We start from the raw sequence: 20,438 nt of genomic DNA on the forward strand, positions 1-20,438 counted from the left end.
AGAGCGATAGCCCACAGAACTTCCTACCTCTAGAACAAATTCCAACTTTTTAGGAGGTTATGAAGTCAGTGAATCCCTGCTTGAAGGACTCAGTCCCAACAGTAAAATTTTAAAGCATTCTACAGAATCTGTAGACACAAAGCACGACATAATCTTTGATATTATTCTGTGTTGGTTTAAATGAAATTCCCATTGACGAGTCCTAGTCCCCAGTGCGTATAAAGTAATTTGCCTGGAGGGTACCCATATTTTATAAAGGGGTAAAATAGTATCCGTAAAATATGTCAATCAATTGGCACTAAAAACCAAAGTTATTATACCAAACTTTTTATTGGTTTAAAAAAACACCCATAACGTTCACAAATATTTTCAGTGCAACTACCCAGGATTCAAGGTCGAAATCTGAAATTTCTTCTTCCATTTCCTCAACCATAAATTCCAATAAGACAGTTGCAAACCTCTGAAAAAGGAATAATTGCTTAAAGTTAAAAATTTCTGAAGTTAAAGAATGAAAATGGTTGCTAAGGAGAGACGGAAAGAGAGAGACAAATATAAATAAAGAGTGAAAGAGAAGGACAATACTTTAAGATACTATATTTTTATATTGAATTACATTAGTCATTCCACACGATCATGATATGAAAGTCTAGAATCAAATTTCTTAAGCTTCACTGCAGTCGCTGATCTGCAAAAATTCTAGAGCTGTAGCTTAATGTGCCGATTTGATTATTTTTCAATCAGCCACAACTGCAATATATTACGTAGTTTTGTAAATCAAGTTGCCATAATACTACGAACTGTACAAAAATTAGGTGTGCTTGGAAAAAAAGCACCAAATCCTGGAAAAAAGCTTTGAATCCTGAAAAAAAAGCATCGAGAAATGCTGGATATCCTGGAATCCAGAAAACTGGAAGTCACGAGCAAAGAAACTATATTTGAAAAAGTACAAAGCCTAAAAATTGCTACCATAAAAGACAATATAATAAGATTATGTAAAAGATGAGCTGCCACAAAATTTGCATTATGGTTGTAACACGAGCGTGGAGAGCTGTATTGGGATTGAAATTTTCAGCTTTATTTGTTTGACCTAAATCCAAAATATAAAGAAAAACAATCAAAATGTTTTTTTTCAAGGCCATACGAAAATACTGAAAAAAAAACAAAGCGAATGTTTCGATAAGACAACCGCGTCTCTTCTTTAGCTCAAACAAAAAAAAAATAAAGGAAAATGCCAAAAAAAAAAAAAACAGAGAAAAACCAAACGTGGAGAGTCAATGTAAAAAAAAAAAAAAAAAACCAATGAAAACCCAAAATTAAAAACGAATGAAGTTCAAAAAAATAAAAAATTAGAAGAATTAAAACCGAATACCTAACAGCCAAAGGAGAGTCATTTACTGATACTCAGGATTTGTACACGATTGTACAAATCGTGTGTATCCAAATAAATGAATTGATCAAACCGAACATACTAAGAAGTAGCTCTTTCTTGGTTTTTAAAATCCCAAATCTTCGCAAGGGGGCGTGCTGCTTTTTCCTATTTGGGCTAATGTAAAATGGGAAGTTCGATGTTATGAAATAGGTTTTCCAACGAGGGTCTACGAAAATGAATCAGAAAAAGTAAGCTTCTTATTATTTGTATTGTTACATCCTTTTGTTGCTGTCTGCGCATTGCAATCTGTTTCAAATAACTAGGTACTTTTAGAAGCTTTTCACCATAAACAAACTAATAAATGATATGCGCTTCTTTTTATAAAAGAAAGAAAAAGTAGGCCGACCGTTACAAGCATGATGAAAGAGAAAGCATCCTTTTTTTTCCTAACAAATTAAATAAATTTTTATGCATTAACTAAAAAACGAGATTAAATTATAGAATAAGCATAAATCCCCTCGAGTAAGATGAGAGTTCAAACCTCCCCAGACCGTACACAAATTATATTGGGTTCTGTTTCGCCATTATTGAATTAACTTCACATTTATGATTTGAATCTTATATTTTGTATTGAACCTTTGGTTATTGATTTCACCTTTCTCCATCCTCCAAGTACGTATAGTAAGTAGGTAGTTGAGTTTTATTGCCCTAGAGCAATGGCACTACAAAACAAAAAAGAAAAATTCCCTTTTAAATAAATGTCATTACATAAACATTACATAACATAAATAAGGAGAAACACAGATCACAAAATCTACTTCTCTGCTCCATTGCCCACCTGAGAAATCGTCCTAAATTTTTAATACTTGTAAAACATGCATTCCTCATTACATTAACCAGCCATCCCTCATCAAACTCACAGTTTCCATATGCTTCATTTCTCAACTCACTCAATTTTACACAGTCATACATCACTCTCATCCATACTTCCACACATCGCGAAAAAGTATACTAAGAGTTGGAAAAGGTTCAGACTTTGGTCTTTTGCTATACTGTTAGTAGAGCAGTAATTTAATAATGGTTGTATTTTTATAGCAGTTGCTTTGTTGCAGGAAACGTTTTCCCCTTCTTTTAAAACTTTTCAAGGCCATATTACTAAAAAAAAAGAAATAGTTGGTAAACAGAGTATGACAGTAGAGAAAAAATAATTCAAATACTGTACCTCAAAGTTCACTTTTTTCACATCCATTTCTGCATGGTGAACTGCAAGGTCTTCAATTTTTCTATCGACACTATCTCTGTCATTATTCCAAGTGCAATCAATTATGTCCTGAAGAGAGGTGACAACCTTCGTGATTTGTTCTTCAGTAAATCCGTGAAATCTTTCAAAACACTCTCTCTCCTGCGGAAATCTTGAAAAGAGTCTTGAAAAGAAAATAGATCATTCTAGCAAACGTCTTGTTAATGTAATCTTGTCCGCAGCCCCTTAGTTCCTTTTTATTCCCCCCCCCCCTTCTTTTCGTACTGACCTGTCGAAAATTACGCATAATTTTTGCAAAATCTTCAATAATCAGTTTAGCTTTCCAGCTCATTATGCTCTTAGCCGCAACCTAAAGATGGGGAGAAAGTGAACAAACTGTTGAGTTAGTTTTACATTCCACTCGCCTTTTCTTGAAAATTCACAATACCCTAATAAGTCGTCTTTGACAAGCTGGATGCATTTAAAAGCATTTGATTTAGTTCATCATCCTTCTTTCGACATTCCTTGGAAATTTCGACATAATGAATTTAGCTATTCCTGGGACATTGCAGATAAGCCCTTTTGACAATATAGGTGCGAATAGTGTCTTTTAATTTAATTTTAAATCGCTCTCAACATTCCATGAAAATTTCAACTTATCACCTTTAGCCGTTCCTAAGATATTGTAGACATCCCCTTTTGACAACTAGTATGCACATAGGGTGTTTGATTTAGTTCAACATAACCTGGAAGGATAAACTTAATGTCCTTGCTGTTTATGAGACATTGCAGGTAAACTGTTTTGAAAGCATGGATACATATAGTGTCTTTCGATTCAGTTCAACATCCCCTCAACAGACATTGAAAGTTGCAACTTCATACTCTTAGCCATTCCTTCGATATTTCAGAACATTTGCTTTCCATGCTTTCAAAACAGTTTACCTGCAATGTCTCATAAACAGCAAGGACATTAAGTTTATCCTTCCAGGTTATGTTGAACTAAATCAAACACCCTATGTGCATACTAGTTGTCAAAAGGGGATGTCTACAATATCTTAAGAACGGCTAAAGGTGATATTTCAGAACGATATTTCATATTCCCTTTTTAGAACCAGTATCAACCTAATACCCCCATTACTTCCTACGACATTACCCACATGGCCTGTTGACACCCTGAATAATAAATAATGTTTTGATTAGGTTCAACATCCTCCTCAATATACCCTGAAAGCCTAAGCTAAATTCTTAATCGTTTCTATGATAATGCAGATAGACCCTTTTGACAAACTGAATGAACGTAGTGTCTTTTGATTTAGTCTTAAATCGCCCTTAACACGCCTTGAAAATTCCACCTTAATACCCTTAACTTTTTTGGAGACCCAGGATCAAATATGCCCTCCCTTTCCAATAACCAAGCCTATATGCAACCAATGGACAGCTGGCAAAATTTACTGCCCTTATTCCAAAGATGTGAGCTGTGGTACAGTCCTCGGAAGCATAGATATTGAATGTTTTTGCTATTTTGAAGAAACAACTATCTCAAAATTTTGATCGGTTGCGTTTTGGAATTGAGAGAGAGGCAGAAAAGAGGGCGTGGGAAAGTAGGGGGGGGCTGGTCCTCCTCCAATCTCTTTTGGCTCTTAAAAAGGGGCACTAGAACTTTCAGTTTATAATCGAACGAACCGCCTCCGAAATTTCTACGAAACTTCTACCATAAGAAGTGGCATGGCGAAAAAAATTGCACTGAAGCCGTATCGCTCTTTACTTTATTGCACTTCCTATGATTACAAGCATTGACGGTAAGACTCGTGAATGTACGGAGTTATTAACGATGACACTAAGGATTATGATCATTTGTGATTATCGTGATGATTATTTGAAATATATTTGCCTTGCAGTACTTCAAAATTATTTGTCGATTTTCTAACTAAAAAAAGTATATTCGAACAATGATATGCAGCGTTCTGACCAGGACTACTATTCAGATTAATTCTTATCGGTCCTCAATTCCTTACCACTATTGCTATTCACCTTTCGGTTACCACAGTTTTTTTGACAAAAGAAAAATCCCGAAAATTTAACCCTACAGGTTTAGCTTTTTTAATGAAAAATAATCATCGTCCCTGGATTTATTATTTTCCGGTTGTTACCTAACAGTCTATGCTAGCAATTTTCTGTTAGATCGTGAAAACATTGTTAGCCAGAAAAACTGTCGGATAAAAATTTTCAAAATGTCTTGCTAATAAACTATAGAATTAGTCACAAACAATCGTTTTTTTTTAATATAAGGATAAGCCTAATCTATGGAACAAAATATAAAACACTTCGAGCTTTACTTCATGCCAATAAAATGGAGAAACTTCATACAATTATTTACATGCTGCAGTGTGTATGCTACTACATGCTGTGGCCAGGCCACTGGAAAAACCTGAAAATAAACCTTTTGTTAGCCATTGAGCATTTCTGGGAGTCGGGGCGTCACATACGAGAGGGAGCCCCGCTCAATATTTTCAGCCAGTCAGTGAAAAAATTTGAGTCGCTATTTTACTAGCTCAAATTTTTTTCTATTAAGTAAATGGGTTGATAGAAATAAATGACGTAAAACCAATGAAAGAAGATTAGTTTCAGTCGATAAAAAAGAAGTAATTTTTAATAGCGATATCACACAGTCAAATAAAATGACCAGCCGGTCAATAAAATCCATTGACCCCCCTCCCGCCGCCCCCCCCCCCCCGAAAAAAATTTGGCTAGTTCATCTGTCGGAGAGCATATTATTGTGCGAGCTTATTGGTTTTTATTGTTTATATATATATATATATATATATATATATATATATATATATATATATATATATATATATATATATATATATATATATATATATATATATATATATATATATATATATATATATATATATATATACATATATACATATATACATATATATATATATATATATATATATATATATATATATATGTAAACAATAAAAACCAATAAGCTCGCACAATATATATATATATATATATATATATATATATATATATATATAATATATATATATATATATATATATATATATATATATATATATATATATATATATATATATATATATATATATATATATATATATATACTTCTTCCATAAGAAGTGGCATGATGAAAAAAATTGCACTGAAGCCGTTATCGCTCTTTACTTTATTGCACTTCCTATTATTACAAGCATTGACGGTGGGACTCGTGAATGTACCGCATTATTAACGATGACACTAAGGATTATGATTACATAATCCTTATTGCAGTTTACAATAGGGGAATAAATGGACACCCATGGTGTTCCATTTTCAAACAATTCGTGGTAACGAATTGTAAGTAAGAAGCGACCCGGCTCAATGGTAACCGATACTCTAAAAAACGGAATTTTGATACCAATAGATACATCAAAAGAATCAGATTTTAATTTTAATTTCAAAAATATAAGTTTCATCAAGTTTAATTTTACCCATCAAAAGTTACGCGCCTGAGAAAATTTGGCTGATTTTTGAAAAAAGGGGAAAAGACCCCCTAAAAGATAAAAAACCTTAATAAAAGTCACACCATCATGTTCACCGTATTAGAGAACCCTACTGTAGAGGTTTCAAGCTCCTATCTACAAAAATGTGGAATTTTCCATTTTTGGCCAGAAGAAAGATCACGGATGCGTGTTTATTTGTTTTTTTGTTTTTTTTTTCCAGGGATAATCGTATTGACCCAGTGGTCCTAGAATATCGTAGGAGAGCTCATTGGAACGGAAATTAAAAGTTCTAGTGCCCTTTTTAAGTGACCAAAAAAAATGGAGGGCAACTTGGCCCCCTCCCACGCTCATTGTTTTCCTAAAGTCACCCAATCAAAATTTTGAGATAGCCATTTCGTCCAGCATAGTCGAAAATCTAATAAATATGTTTTGAGGATGACTTACTCCCCCACAGTTTCCAGGGAATGGGCTGGAAGTTATGAACTTTGCCCATTGCTTATATATTGTATTGGTTATTTGGGAAGTATACAGACATTTTCAGGAAGGATTTTTTTCTGGTGGGGGGGCTGGAGGAGGGGGTTACTCGGTAGAATCTTTCCGTGGAAGATGTTTCTTTAGGGTAAGGGACATTTCTATGAAAGGGGAGCCGGATTTCCAAGCATTATTTAAAAAACGATCAGAAATTAAATTAAAAAACAAAAAAACAAGTTTTTTCAACTGAAAGTAAGAAGCAACATTAGAACTTAAAACGAACAGAAATTATTACGTACATGAGGGGGTTCTCCCCCAAGTCAATACTTCACTCTTTACGCTCCAGTTTTTTTTTTAGTGCTTTTAAAACAGCTGTCTATTCTAATTAAACGGCCTTTGTGATTCAGGGGTTTGTGAATTAAATTTTTTTTTAAATTTTAAAGTAAAGAGTGTGGTAGTGACTAAGGGGAGAACCCCCTCATATACGTAATAACATATACGTAATAAAAAAAAAAAATAAAAAAAAACAAGCAATACGGCTCAATAGTAATTGAAACTTTTAAAAAAGGAATTTTGATGTCAATAAATGTATCAAAAGAATGGGCTTATAATGCTGATTCTAAATATATAAATTTTATTAAGTTTAGTATTACTCATCAAAGGCTACGAGCCTGAAAAAATTTACCTGATTTTTTAAAGAGGGGAAAAACATCCCCTACAAGCGAAAGAATTTTAATGAAAATCACACCGTCAGATTCAGCGTATCAGAAAACCCTATTGCATAGGTTTCAAGCTCATATCTGCAGAAATCTGCAACTTTGTATTTTTTGCCAGAAGGAAAATATACGAATATAGAAGTTCGTTACGTAAGTTAATTTGTAAATTACGTCAGAACCAAATTTAGCGACAGCCATTCAGCAAAAGAAAAGTAAAATTTTATGCAAATTTTGTTTACTTATTCAATGACGATGAGCCAAAATAAAAGCTGCATTAACTAAAAAAAGATCAGAAATTAAAAAAAGTTTTTTAAACTGAAAGTAAGGAGCGACATTAAAACTTAAAACGAACAGAAATTATTCCGTATATGAAAGGGGCTGTCCCCTCCTCAACGCCTCGCTCTTTACGCTAAAGTTTGACTCTGGCTCACAATTTCATTTTTTTAAACAATGAAAAACTTTAGCGTAAAGAGCGAGGCGTTGAGGAGGGGACAGTCCCTTTCATATACGGTATAATTTCTGTTCGTTTTAATGTCGCTCCTTACTTTCAGTTTAAAAAACTTGTTTTTTTTATTTAATAAAACAATAGGTCTTTCACGTTTACTGTTTGTGTTTGTTATATATACTGTATGATTGTTTGGTTTATTATTCTGCTTGTGTGCTTGTTCCATAAGTTTTATCTTTGTTTTATTCGTGCTTGTCTATGTGCTTGTCACATTGGCTTGTGCTGTCATTTTTTTTGTTTGGTTTATTACTATGCTTGTGCGATTATTCTATGAATTTTAATGTCGTTTTATTTGTCATTATCCGTCTTTTTATTTTTCTTTTGTTTTTTCTTTTCTTCTTCTTTTTTCTTTTTTTTATACTCCGCTCATCATTATATTTCAACGGGTTATAAATAAATTTAATTCAATTCAATATATATATATATATATATATATATATATATATATATATATATATATATATATATATATATATATATATATATATATATATATATATATATATATATATATATATATATATAGACCAAGTTAAATTAAGTGAAAATATAGAAACTATTTAAACTATTTTCGAAATGAAAATAGACCATGGAATTGGATACTCACCTCTAATAAGCACCCATTTTCAAAACGAAAAAAAGAACTTATTCTTCTCCAGTAAGTGTAGAAAAAGTTTTCTCAATTTGATAAAATTATATATAAGAAGCATTTCCCTATTTTTTTGATGGTTTAAAAATAGATAAAAAGGTTTCATCATGGACCCATCTTTCTTCTAAAAATCGAGCCATTGGTTAAAGAATTGTGGGATAACTCTTGCATACTTCCGAAAATAACATCTAAATATTGCATAGATTCAGCCTAGATAACCCAAGCTCCTGGATCAGGTCTCACAATGTTAAACTTTACATTGTCACTACCAAGCATTTTCAAATGCACTTGGTTCTGGAGGTATAAAGACATTCCACAAACTACCACTTTCTATTAAAACCCTGGTTAACTCTTATAAAGAGTGTTGGACCCAATCTGATCAACTCGACAGTTCGGTGCCTAGAATCCTTAGAGCTATTACAAAATATATGAACTCCAGCAAGCAGTCAGAGTACAATACTCAACCTTAACAAAATCCAATACTCAACTCAACTGAATTAAGATCAAGTTGCCATCAAGCCATGGTTAGTTGGAGAAAAAGCCAAGGTACATAGTTTGAGTGAGAGCCAAAGCGGGTATAAGCGTTTTTCAGGATTGTATAAAAATGATGTCATTTTCACTTATTGAAAGATAGTCTATCATCCATCCATCCTAGGACAGAACTGAGGTAGATAGTCATGAGGATAGGAGGAGAACAGAAGGAAAATAGGAGGAGGGCTAAACTGACAGGACCAGAAAGCTTTGACAGAAGAAGAATGCAGGGTAAAGACTTTGTCTGTAAAGCTGCTTGTTTTTTGGAAACAATAAAATCAGTATTATGAAGAGATTAGATTGTAGATTTGTCATTACATCCAACTTCCTGAACTTACTCTCCGTTGAGACTTAATCTTTGTTGCTGTATTAATTTGTTTAAACAGTATAGTTGAAACTGAAATTCATCCACGTAGTCAAATAAAAGAAAAAAACTTCGTAATTTACCTGTCAAAGAATCGACCAAATGCCCCATCTCGCTTTCTAAGCTCAAGCCAAATGTACCTTAAAGAATCTTTTTGAAAGGGCGTCATAAACGTGGTATGCGTAGGTACAAACATTTCCATTGTGTTTAGCCGAGATAGGAGCTCAGTAGCCATCCTTGGGTCAAAGTTGATGCCAAAAGGTAATGATGCAACTCTTGCTTCGTAATCCCTCGTGCCTGTGTACATTTTGAAGGTTTGTAGGATACTGAATCCTCTGTATTCATCAAACTTATTGATAGAGATAAAGGATTTTTTTTTTAATTGCCCATCCTTTCACAATTTCTTGCAAAACTCTAGAAATACCCACAAAAAACCCTATAAGGGAAAAGGCTAATCTATAGGTTGATCTAAAACAATACAACGAAGTTTATTTTTCTAAAAAACAAGAATAAAATGCATTATTTACGTGCTGCAGCAAGCATACTGTTGATTTCCCAAATCACATTCCGCGTATAGTCAATAATCTCCTTTAAGTGCTGGTTCTTGATCACAATTTGCTGAAAAAAAAGGATTTGCTTAGAAGGATATACATGCAATTTGATTAGAAGGAACCAGTGCTGTGACATATTTTATTACAGCTAAAATTTTAGGTTTTTTTATAGTTGAAAAGCTTGTGCGAAAATTCAAAATTAAAAACTCATTTTTTTTTTAAAGATTATCAAACAGTTCGTGGTAACGAACTGTAAGTAAGGAGCGACCCGGCTCAATGGTAACCGAAACTAAAAAGAGGAATTTTGATACCAATAGATACATCAAAAGAATCAGATTTTAATTTTGATTTCAAATATATAGGTTTCATCAAATTTATTCCGACCTATCAAAAGCTATGCGCCTGAGAAAATGTTGCTATTTTCGAGAAAAGGGGAAAGGCCCCCTAAAAGCAATGGCGCCTTAATGAAAATCACACCATCATATTCAGCGTATCAGAGAACCCTACTGTAGAGGTTTCAAGCTCCTAACTACAAGAATGCGGAATTTTCCCTTTTTTGCCAGAAGAAAGATCACGGATGCGTGTTTATTTGTTTTTTTTCTTTTCCCCCGGGGGTAATCGTATTAACTCAGTAGTCCTAGAATATCATAGGAGGGCTCTTTGGAACGTAAATAAAAGTTCTAGTGGCCTTTTTAAGTGACAATAAAATGGAGGGCAACTAGACCCCCTCCCACGCTCATTTTTTTTTCTCAAAGTCACCCGATCAAAATTTTGAGATAACCATTTTGTTCAGCATGGTCGTAAATATGATAACTATGTCTTTTAGGATGACTTAATCCCTCGAATCCCCCAGGGGGAGGGCTGAAAGTTATGAACTTTACCCAATATTAACATATAGTATTGGTTATTGGAAAGTATACAGACGTTTTCAGGGGGAATTTTTTCTGGTAGTGGGGGGTGGGGGTGGGTCGGGGGTTATATGGGAGGATCTTTTCATGAAGGAAGTTTTCATGGGGAAGGGGAAATTGCTATGAATGGGGCGCCGGATTTCCCATCATTATTTTAAAAAAAATCAGAAATTAAATATAAAAAAAACAAGTTTTTCAACTGAAAGTAAGGAGCAACATCAAAACTTAAAACGAACTAAAGAATATTAGCTATATGATTGGGTTCACCTTCTAGTCAATGCCTCGCTCTTTAAGCCAAAGATTTTTTAATACTTTCATAAGATCTATTTACTCTAATTAACGGCCTTTGTGATTAAGAGGTCATTTTTAAAGAATTGGAACAAAATTCGAACTTTAGCTTAAAGAGCAAGGTATTGACTAGGGGGCAAACCCCCTAATATACGTATTAAAAATATATGAATATAGAAGTTCGTTACGTAAGTTAATTCGTAAGTTACGTATATTTATTACTAATAAAAACGTTCGTAAATAAAATTCAACAAGTTTCGAGAAAGCCATTTAACCAAATAAAAGTAAAATTAATATTCAAATTTTGTTTTAATTATTCATGCACGGTGAGCCAAAATAAAAACCTGCATTAGTTAAAAAACGTTCACAAATGAAATAAAAAAAAAACAAGTTTTTTTAACTGAAAGTAAGGAACGACGTTAAAACTTAAAACGTACAGAAATTATTCTGTATATGAAAGGGGCTGTCCCCGCCTCAACGCCTCGCTCTTTACGCTAAAGTTTGACTTTCTCACAGCTCAATTTTTTTTAAACAATAAAATTTTGTTTTAATTGCAAATTTTTTTAATTAACTTTAACGAAATTCACACCATCAGATTCAGCTTATCAACGAACATTATTAAAGAAGCTTCAAACTTTAGCGTAAAGAGCGAGGCGTTGAGGAGGGGACAGCCCCTTTCATATACGGAATAATTTCTGTTCGTTTTAAGTTTTAATGTCGCTCCTTACTTTCAGTTTAAAAAACTTGTATTTTTTTATTTAATTATTTACAAAGAACGTTGTACTGGCTCACTACATCACGTACTTACCATCGAAACCTGATCATAGCAGAAGGAATAATATACCGGCAGGTGCTAAGCTTCTTTCCTTCGGAAAATTCGCACCCCCGTGAAAAACTCTCCCAAATTCAGGACTGAGCAGCTACAGAAAAAGTCTGACAAATAAAAATAATGAGGAAAAAAGGAATTTCAGAATATTCCACAAATATTCCAAAATACATGCAGAATATGAGCTGTAGAATGTCTTATAGTGTTTAATTTTACATTTCCCCCAAACCCATTTGATAAAAATTTTAATATAGCCATTTTGTTGAAATTAGTTCAAAAATCAAATAACAAAAACTCCAGGGTCAACACAAACCCCCAGAGCCCGGGAGCCAGTTTTTGAGTTAAGCCCCGGGGGCATATAAGGTTTTCATCTAAGTGGTGGTTGTATAAATTTTAGAGGTAGCTCATTTGATTGCAAATTGAAGATTCTACTTACCTTTTTATAAGTCAAGTGATCGGAGGGCATCTACCCCCCCCCCCCAAACACACACGCCCTCTTTTCCCCAAATGAATTAGATTAAAATTTTGATATTGCCAGTTTGTTTAAAATAGTCCAACGATCAGATACAAAAACTTCGGGGTCAACATACCCCCCCCCACCCACCCAGAGCCCGGGGGAAGGGTTGTAACTTATGCCCGGTGGGCATATAAGTTTTTTATGGAAGAAGTGGTCGCAAAAACCTCGTAGGGAACTCAAATGGTTAGAAATTGAAAGTTCTAATTCCCTTTTTAAGAGTCAAAAGTTACCCACTGGCAACTAGCCCCCCCCCCACTCTCTGTTCCCCAAATGTGTCCGATCAAATGTTTTATATAGCCATTTTATTCAAAATAGATCAAAGATCATATAACAAAAACTCCAGAGATAACACAGTACCCCAGAAGGAATGATCACATAAACTTCGGATGGGGCTCATTCAATTGTAAATTGGAATTTCTAGTGCCCTTTTTAAGAGTAAAGAATAATCGGAGGGTAACTTACGGCCTTCAAGGCCCTTTTTCCCCAAATGCATCCGATCAAAGTTTTGAGATAGCCATTGTGTTCAAAATAGTTTAAAGATCAAATAACAAGAACTCAGGGGTCGACACAACCCCCCAGAGCCCAGGGGGAAGTGGTGTAGCTTATGCCCCGAGGGCAGATAAGGTTTTATCTAAGGGGTGGTCGTATGAACATCAGGTGGATCATTTGATTGGAAATTGAAAGTTCTAGTTACCTTTTTAAGGGTCATCAAAATTGAAAGGATAGCATCTATCCTCCCCCCTCACACACACCCTGTTTTCCACAAACGCATTCAATAAAAATTTTGAGATATCCATTTTGTTTGAAATAGTCCAACAATCAGATAACAAAAACTTTAGGGTCAACACCCCTCCCCCCGGAGCCCGGAGGAAGGGTTGTAACTTATGTCCGAGGGTATATTTATGGAAAAGGTAATCTTCGGGCTCAAATGAATAGAAATTGAAAGTTCTAATTTCTTTTCTGAGAATCAAAAGTAATATGATGGAAACTAGACCCCCCCCCCACTAACGTTCTTTTCCCAAAATGCGTCCGATCGATTTTTTTATTTTCATCTTGTCCAAAATAGACCAAAGATCATATAAGGAGGGGCTCATTCTATAGGAAATTGAAAGTTCTAGTTCAATTTTTAAGAGTAAAAAGGGACCAGACGGCAGCTAGACCCCTGCTCTCTTTGCCCGAAATCCATCCAATCGAATTTTTGAGATAGCCGTTTTGTTGAAATAAGTCAAAAGATCATACAACAAAACTCCATGGTACAGCAAACCCCCAGAGCCCGGGGCAAGTGTTGTATGATATGCCCTGGGGGACATATAAGGTTCTTATGCAAGTGTTTTGAAAATAGTTCAAAGATCAGATAAGCCTAATCCCAACCCCCACTCAAAAAACTTATTAACGATATTTTATTCCAAAACGTAATTGCCCGACCACCCCCCCCCCCAAAAAAAAAACAACTTATTAAGAATATTTTATTCTAAAACTAATGGGAGCTGGCCCCTGGCCCTCCATGGCCCGATACCCCTTCCTCCCCCAAAAATTATCAATAATAAATCACGGGAGCTGACCCGTGCCCCCCCCCCCCTGAAAAATTATTAACGATATTTTATTCGAAAAATAATGGAAATTCAGTTTAATTTTATTAAATCTTTTCAAAACTGTTCAAGACCCCTATATTCTTCACTACAAACAAGAATTTGGCTACTGGCCGTTTCCCTAACGGTAAAAGCACAAGACCTACTGCGTATTTGGTGCTTTACTCTATTCCAGAAGTTTTGGGAATTTCTCGAAAATCTTGCAAAAACGGAGCGGTAAAAAAGCTTGGGCCTAGATGTATCAAAGCTTTAAATCTGGTCATGAGTGAAACAAAATCTTGAGCTGGTGAACTATCAGCGATAAATATCAGTAGATATCAAATATTCAATTTAACTTTATTACTTCTTGCAAAGACTGTTTATTTTGGAATAAAAAACTATTTTGAAATAAGGAATTTTGACAAACTTGAAAATTTGGCTATCAAAAACGACCAGAAATAAATTAAATAAAAACTTTCCGAAAAAGAGGTTTTTTAAAGAAAAGTGAAAACCATACTAAACTTAAGATTGGAAGAAATAGAAACCTACAATAACTCAAACTCAAAACGACAAAAAATTACTATTAAAGAATAAATGATACCCAAAACGAACAGAAATTATCTAAAGAACAATAGCAAAAAAACATACTACAGGTACTAATATTAATGAATAAAGAAATCTTAGAACGAGTAAAGCTTAAATTGAACGTATAATTCAACCTTAAAACGAACAAAAATATTTTGCTATTGAAGTATAAATGAAACCCAAAACGAAAAGAAATTAAATAAACAATCATAGCAAACAAAGATACAATCAAGGCCGTACCCAGAGGGTTAGGGGATTTGAACCCCTCCCGAAATGTTTTTTTGATTCGTAAAAACGTAACAAAAATGGATATAAACAAATTTTGTATACTTTTTTTTAAGTTTTTTTTTTGTGTAAATCCCCCCCCCCCCCCTGAAAAGAAATCCTTGAGTAAAACCCCCTCAAAAAAAAAAAATCCTGGGTACGGCCTTGCATACAATAGATACTAAAATAAATGAATAAATAAATCTTAAAACGAGTGAAGCTTAAATTGAATATGCAAATCAAGCTTGAAACAAACGAAAATCACTAAAAACCAGAGTTTTGGTTTTGCCACCTTCTTTCGCTGTAAAAGTATAAAGCCTGCTGCGTCATTGGCGCCTTACTGAAAACGAATATTATCACAAATATTTCTTTTTTTGCGTGTAACAAGAATTAAAGTAAACGTACAAATTATAGTAAAATTAAATTTTGAACTGATGATCTGTCAGCAATTAATATCATTATATATCAAATATTCAGTTTAATTTTATTAGTTCCTTCCAAGACTGTTCAGGACAAATATAGCTTCACTACAAACAAGAGTTTGGAAACTGCCCCCTTCCTCAACTGTATTAAATAAAAAAAAAAGAAAAAAAAAGTTTTTATTAGCTGAAAGTAAGGAACGACATCAAAACTTAAAACGAACATAAATTATTCCGTATATGAAAGGGACTGTCCCCTACTCAATGCCTCAATCTTTACGGTAAAGTTTTTTTATTGTTTTAAAAAATAAAGTTGTGAGACAGAGTCAAACTTTAGCGTAAAGAGCGAGGCATTGAGGAGCGGACAGCCCCTTTCATACACGGAATAATTTCTCATCGTTTTAAGTTTTAATGTCGCTCTTTACTTTCAGTTAAAAAAAACTTGTTTTTTTATTTAATTTCTGAACGTTTTTGAATTAATGCAGGTTTTGATTTTGGCTCACCGTACATAAATAATTAAAGAAAAATGCATATTAATTTTACTTTTTTTTTTTGGTTAAATGGCTTTCTCGAAAGTTGTCCAATTTTATTTACGAAATTTCTTTTTAGTAATAAATATACGTAACTTACGAATTAACTTACGTAACGAACTTCTATAATCGTATGTTTTTATTACGTAAATTAGGGGGTTCGCCCCCTAGTCAATACTTCACTCTTTACGCTAAAGTAAAAAAAAAAAAACTCCAAATCTTTAAGAATGACCCCTTAATCACAAAGGCCGTTAATTAGAATAAATAGTTCTTAGGAAAAGTACTAAAAAAAACTTTAGCGTAAAGAGCAAGGTATTTACTAGAGGGCAAAACCAATCATATATGTAATAATTTCTCTCCGTTTTAGGTTTTGATGTTGCTCCTTACTTTCAGTTGAAAAACTTGTTTTTTATTTAATTTCTGATCTTTTTTTTAAATAATGCTGGGAAATGCGGTGCCCCCTTCATAGCAATGTCCCTTCCCCCATGGAAATATCTTCCCATATAACCACCGACCCATCCTTCCCCCTTCCCACTACCAGAAGAAATCCCCCCTGAAAACGTCTGTATACTTTCCAATAACCAATACTATATGTAAACATTGGGCAAAGTTCATAACTTGCAATTCTTCCCCCCGTGGGGGATTAGACATCCTCAAAGACATAGTCATTATATTTTTCGAGCATGCTGAACCAAATGGCTATCTCAAAATTTTTACCGGGTGACTTTTGGAAAAAATGAGCGTGGGAGGGGGCCTAGTTGCACTCCAGTTTTTTTGTTCCCTTAAATGGACACTAGAACTTTTAATTTCCGTTCGAATTGAGCCTCCCGCGATATTCTGGGACCACTGGGTCGATACAATCACCCCTGGGGAGAAGAAAATAAAAATAAAAAATAAACATGCATCCATGATCTTTCTTCTGGCAAAAAATACAAAATTCCACATTTTCGCAGATAGGATCTTGGAACCTCTACTTTAGAGTTCTCAGATACGCTGAATCTGATGGTGTGATTTTCATTACGGTTCTATGACTATTAGGGGGTGTTTCCCCTTTTTTCGAAAATAAGGCAGATTTTCTCAGGCGCGTTACTTTTGATGGGTAAGACTAAACTTGATGAAACTTATATATTTGAAATAAGCATAAAAATCGGATTCTTGTGATGTATCTATTGGTATCAAAATTCCATTTTTTTAAGTTTCGGTTACTATTGACCCGAGTCGCCCCTTTCTTACAGCTCGTTACCAGGAACTGTTTGAAAAGTCTAGAGCCTAGTGCGTCATTGGTGCTTCACTCAAAACGAATTATATTAGAAATATTTTTCCAGTTATTACAGCATTGAAAATGAAAACAAAATCACAGTGAAATAAAATCTTGAACTGATGATCTTTCAACAGTTAATATCAAATTAATTGCAACAATATATAAAACATTCAGTTTGATTTTATTTTTACTTTTCAAGACTGTTCGAGACACAAACAGATTTCAGTAAAGCGCCAATGACGCAGCAAGTTTTAGGATTTTACAGTGAAAGAAGGCGAAAGCCAAACTCTTGTTTGTAGAGATTTTTGTTCGTTTCAGGCTTCATTTGCATATTCAATTTCAGTTCAATCATTTTAAGATTTATTTATTCATTTACATTAGTATCTATTGTATGTTTGTTTGCTATGATTGTTTATTTAATTTTTGTTCAATTTGGGTTTCGTTTATATCTCAATAGCAAAACATTTTTGTTCGTTTTAAGCTTGAGTTGTATATTCAATTTAAGCTTTACTCGTTTTAAAATTTATTTATTCATTTATATTAGTACCTGTTGTATGTTTTTCGCTATTATTGTTTACATAATTTCTGTTCGTTTTGGGTTTCATTTATTCTTTAATAGTAATTACTGGTCATTTTTAGTCTGAGTTATTGTGGATTTCTACTTCTTCCGATCCTAAATTTAATAAGGCCTTTTCTTTTCTTTAAAAAACTTCTTTTTCGGAAAGTTCTGTAAAGAATTGACAATTTGCATAATTTAAGACCCTTACCCCAGGGGCTCTGGAGGTTATATTATCCTTGGATGCTAATTTTTGATCTTTCAACTAATCTAAACAAAAAGGGCACTTCGAAATGTTGATCAGATGCCCTAAAGGGTAATAAAAGCATCAGGCATCTGGTGCTTTTCCCTACATCCCTACAAAAGGGGCTGGTTGCTCTCCAATCCCTATTGACTTTTGAAAAAGGCGCTAGAACTTTGGTTTTCCGTTCGAATGAGTATCCTCCAAAGTTTCTACGATCACAAGGGGGGGGGGGGTTGAGGACGGTGAAACCCTCTATTATAGATTCTGCTCGTTTTATGGTTTAATGTTACTCTATTTTCACAATAAAGGCGCAGACCAGAAATATTTCCGGAAACAAAAAAGATTAAATATCAATTCTACATCCCTTCCCCCTTCCCTAGAACTAATTCTATATTTATCTAAAGATTCAATGAAAGTTGGAATTTTTCGGCATTAAAATGCACCCTTTGCGGCATCCGCTGCCATCCCGTCCTCCTGCATACAAAATGATTCACCGCCTCTCCTTCATAATAGCTGATGCGCACTTACACATCATTGCATATCAGTTTATGACATATGAAGTAAAGTAGTTTAGTTAAATGAAGCTTTAAAATAAGTACCAGAAACGTTTTCTTCAATAACAAGGGAGGTGTCATCCTGCAGCACCCTTATTCGGGCTTAGTCTAAATGAAGGGAGAAGAGAGATTAATGTCTAGCCCCTCCTCCTTCCCACATACCCCTTCCTGTATTTACCCAAAGGCTCATGAAGATTTACAGAATTTGGATATTGAAATGCACTCTTTTAGTTATCTGGCATCCCCCCCCTACAAAAAGATCTACCACCCCTCGTTCATAATACCTGATGTACAATTATATGCTTTTCTTCATTCTTTTTATTTGTCTTAATTTCCCTTTGGCTGCTCGATTTTAAATGCGGAGAGAATTTTCCAGGGGGGTTACGGGGAGGAATGAGCCGAACCCCATACCGAAGTTCCTGCCAGGAAGCCCTGCGGGAGGATGTCCTCCTGCATCATAGGAGGATATGATGTTGAATTCAGTTTTATTATTATGATTTATTGGTGAGTTGTTTAATAAATCGGTCTATCTATGTATGTAATAATGCGGCATGAAATCTTCCCATTCACCCAGTTTACATTTGAACTCTCCTTGGGGTAACATCAAGGCACCACATATCTAAAATTCCAGATTTAGCTTCTTTTCTGCAACTGATGATAACCTTTGCTTTGACCGGCTTAACTTACCAACTTATACCGAGAAGAGCAATATTACAAAATGCTCAAAAGGTGACACTTATGGGAGAAAATAAAAAAAAAAGTCGCAGAATTTGCCCCCTGGAAAATTTCTAGTGACATATCCTCCTTCCCCTTGGAAAATTTTTACAGATATGCCCTAAATACGGAATAATGTTTCCAGTCCTCTGATGAAAGGTGATTTAACATGGATCCATGCATCCTATCCAAATATCCATCTGGATAGTCAGATTATCAAACATTATAAATAAATAATAAATATCGTAGCAATTTGAACTTTGTTTTAAAAATATCAGAACTAGATGCAATCAGATGCGCCAAAGAAATGATAAATTACCAAACGTGAAGAAAGTGGATTTGACCATGGATTGATAAAAGATGAAGATAAAGAAAGTGGATGGAAAAAATCTAATACAGATGCAAGGGATTTTATTTTTGAGATTTAAGCAACTTTCACACTACGTACAAGATTTTCAACGCTAAGCTTAAGCTTTCACGCTTAAACACATCCTTACACACCAGGCCGCCGTAAAAATCCATAAAATCATCAAGTTAAACAAAGAGTCGAGAACGATCACAATAATCATAAGGAAACTATCCAAAACATGGAGATGGAGATTTGGAGATGCTCTGATGGAGATGCTCTGATGACGATCTTATGGTCATTGTGGCAGAATGACTTGTGACAAAAAGGCACCAGCAAAGACTTTCTAGGATAAGTCTATTAATTTACTTTCAAAATTCGTTAATTACTTATCCAGAAAGTCAATTTTCCTGCTATTATGTTGACTTTTCTATAACGTGACATAGAATTTTGTGTCTGATACCAAGTTAGGTTATAAATATTTATTGAAAACTAATTTATTTCGTGTATTTTTATTTGTTTATTTTATTATTAATAATCTTTTTCTGGGGGTGGGGTGGGGTAAGGATAGCTGGTATTTATTGAGTATGTAGGGCTTTGTAAAGGGTGATGTCTACCCATACAAGACATATAAACTTCGGGTTTTGTTGTCAATGTGTTTTATTCCTTTTAATAAAACCCTTTTTCTCTCTCTAAAAAAAAGTCTACGTAACGGATAGAGTTTGTTCCAAAAGATTACATAAAGTCCTAAGTTATGCTGGCGTGTAAGGCTCTACTGTGCAGTGAAAGAACCGGTAGCTTAAAACGGCTCCCTTTCGAGTCAACCATTTTGCGTTTCAGACTACATAAATTTCTCTTAGCTAAGAGATTCAACTTTATTTGTCATCCTAGCAGTAGATAACTGTTCTTGTGCATTGTGATAATCTGGTTAGAAAATACTT

General features: G+C 34.2%; 2 protein-coding genes across 3 annotated transcripts in view; both read right to left on the reverse strand.

Annotated features, from left to right (window-relative positions):
• Positions 1 to 328: 328 nt before the first annotated feature.
• LOC148951750 (uncharacterized) lies at positions 329 to 9,834 on the reverse strand. Its single transcript, XM_089088705.1, has 3 exons — positions 9,450 to 9,834; positions 2,592 to 2,793; positions 329 to 460 (listed from the first exon to the last, which is right to left on the reverse strand). The coding sequence occupies exons 1-3, from the start codon at positions 9,671 to 9,673 to the stop codon at positions 329 to 331; spliced, it is 558 nt and encodes a 185-aa protein (XP_088944831.1). The 5' UTR covers positions 9,674 to 9,834.
• MED30 (Mediator complex subunit 30) overlaps positions 4,932 to 20,438 on the reverse strand; it is a 46,700-nt gene continuing 31,193 nt past the window's right edge. The window contains exons 5-6 of one of the 2 annotated variants that reach the window (XM_089088703.1): positions 9,894 to 9,984; positions 4,932 to 5,037 (exon numbers count right to left, since the gene is read on the reverse strand). In XM_089088703.1, the coding sequence (XP_088944829.1) occupies positions 4,979 to 5,037; positions 9,894 to 9,984 (150 nt within the window). In that variant the 3' untranslated portion in view covers positions 4,932 to 4,978. Of the gene's footprint in view, positions 5,038 to 9,840; positions 9,985 to 20,438 lie in introns of those variants that run through there. The other variant, XM_089088704.1, reaches the window with a different exon arrangement.

This window comes from Artemia sp. Qi Xiang Cuo, chromosome 5 (genome assembly GCF_049724085.1).
Source record: "Artemia sp. Qi Xiang Cuo chromosome 5, ASM4972408v1, whole genome shotgun sequence".
In the NCBI taxonomy this organism is placed as follows: Eukaryota; Metazoa; Arthropoda; class Branchiopoda; order Anostraca; family Artemiidae; genus Artemia; species Artemia sp. Qi Xiang Cuo.

Bases quoted from the DNA above. Each gene is read 5' to 3' on its own strand.
- LOC148951750 (XM_089088705.1), bottom strand. From the start codon at position 9,673: ATGTACACAGGCACGAGGGATTACGAAGCAAGAGTTGCATCATTACCT. The intron at 2,794-9,449 runs GTAAATTACGAA...TTTCTTTTCAAG, and splicing joins TTTGGTCGATTCTTTGACAG to ACTCTTTTCAAGATTTCCGC. The intron at 461-2,591 runs GTACAGTATTTG...TTCCTTTTTCAG, and splicing joins TGAAAAAAGTGAACTTTGAG to AGGTTTGCAACTGTCTTATT.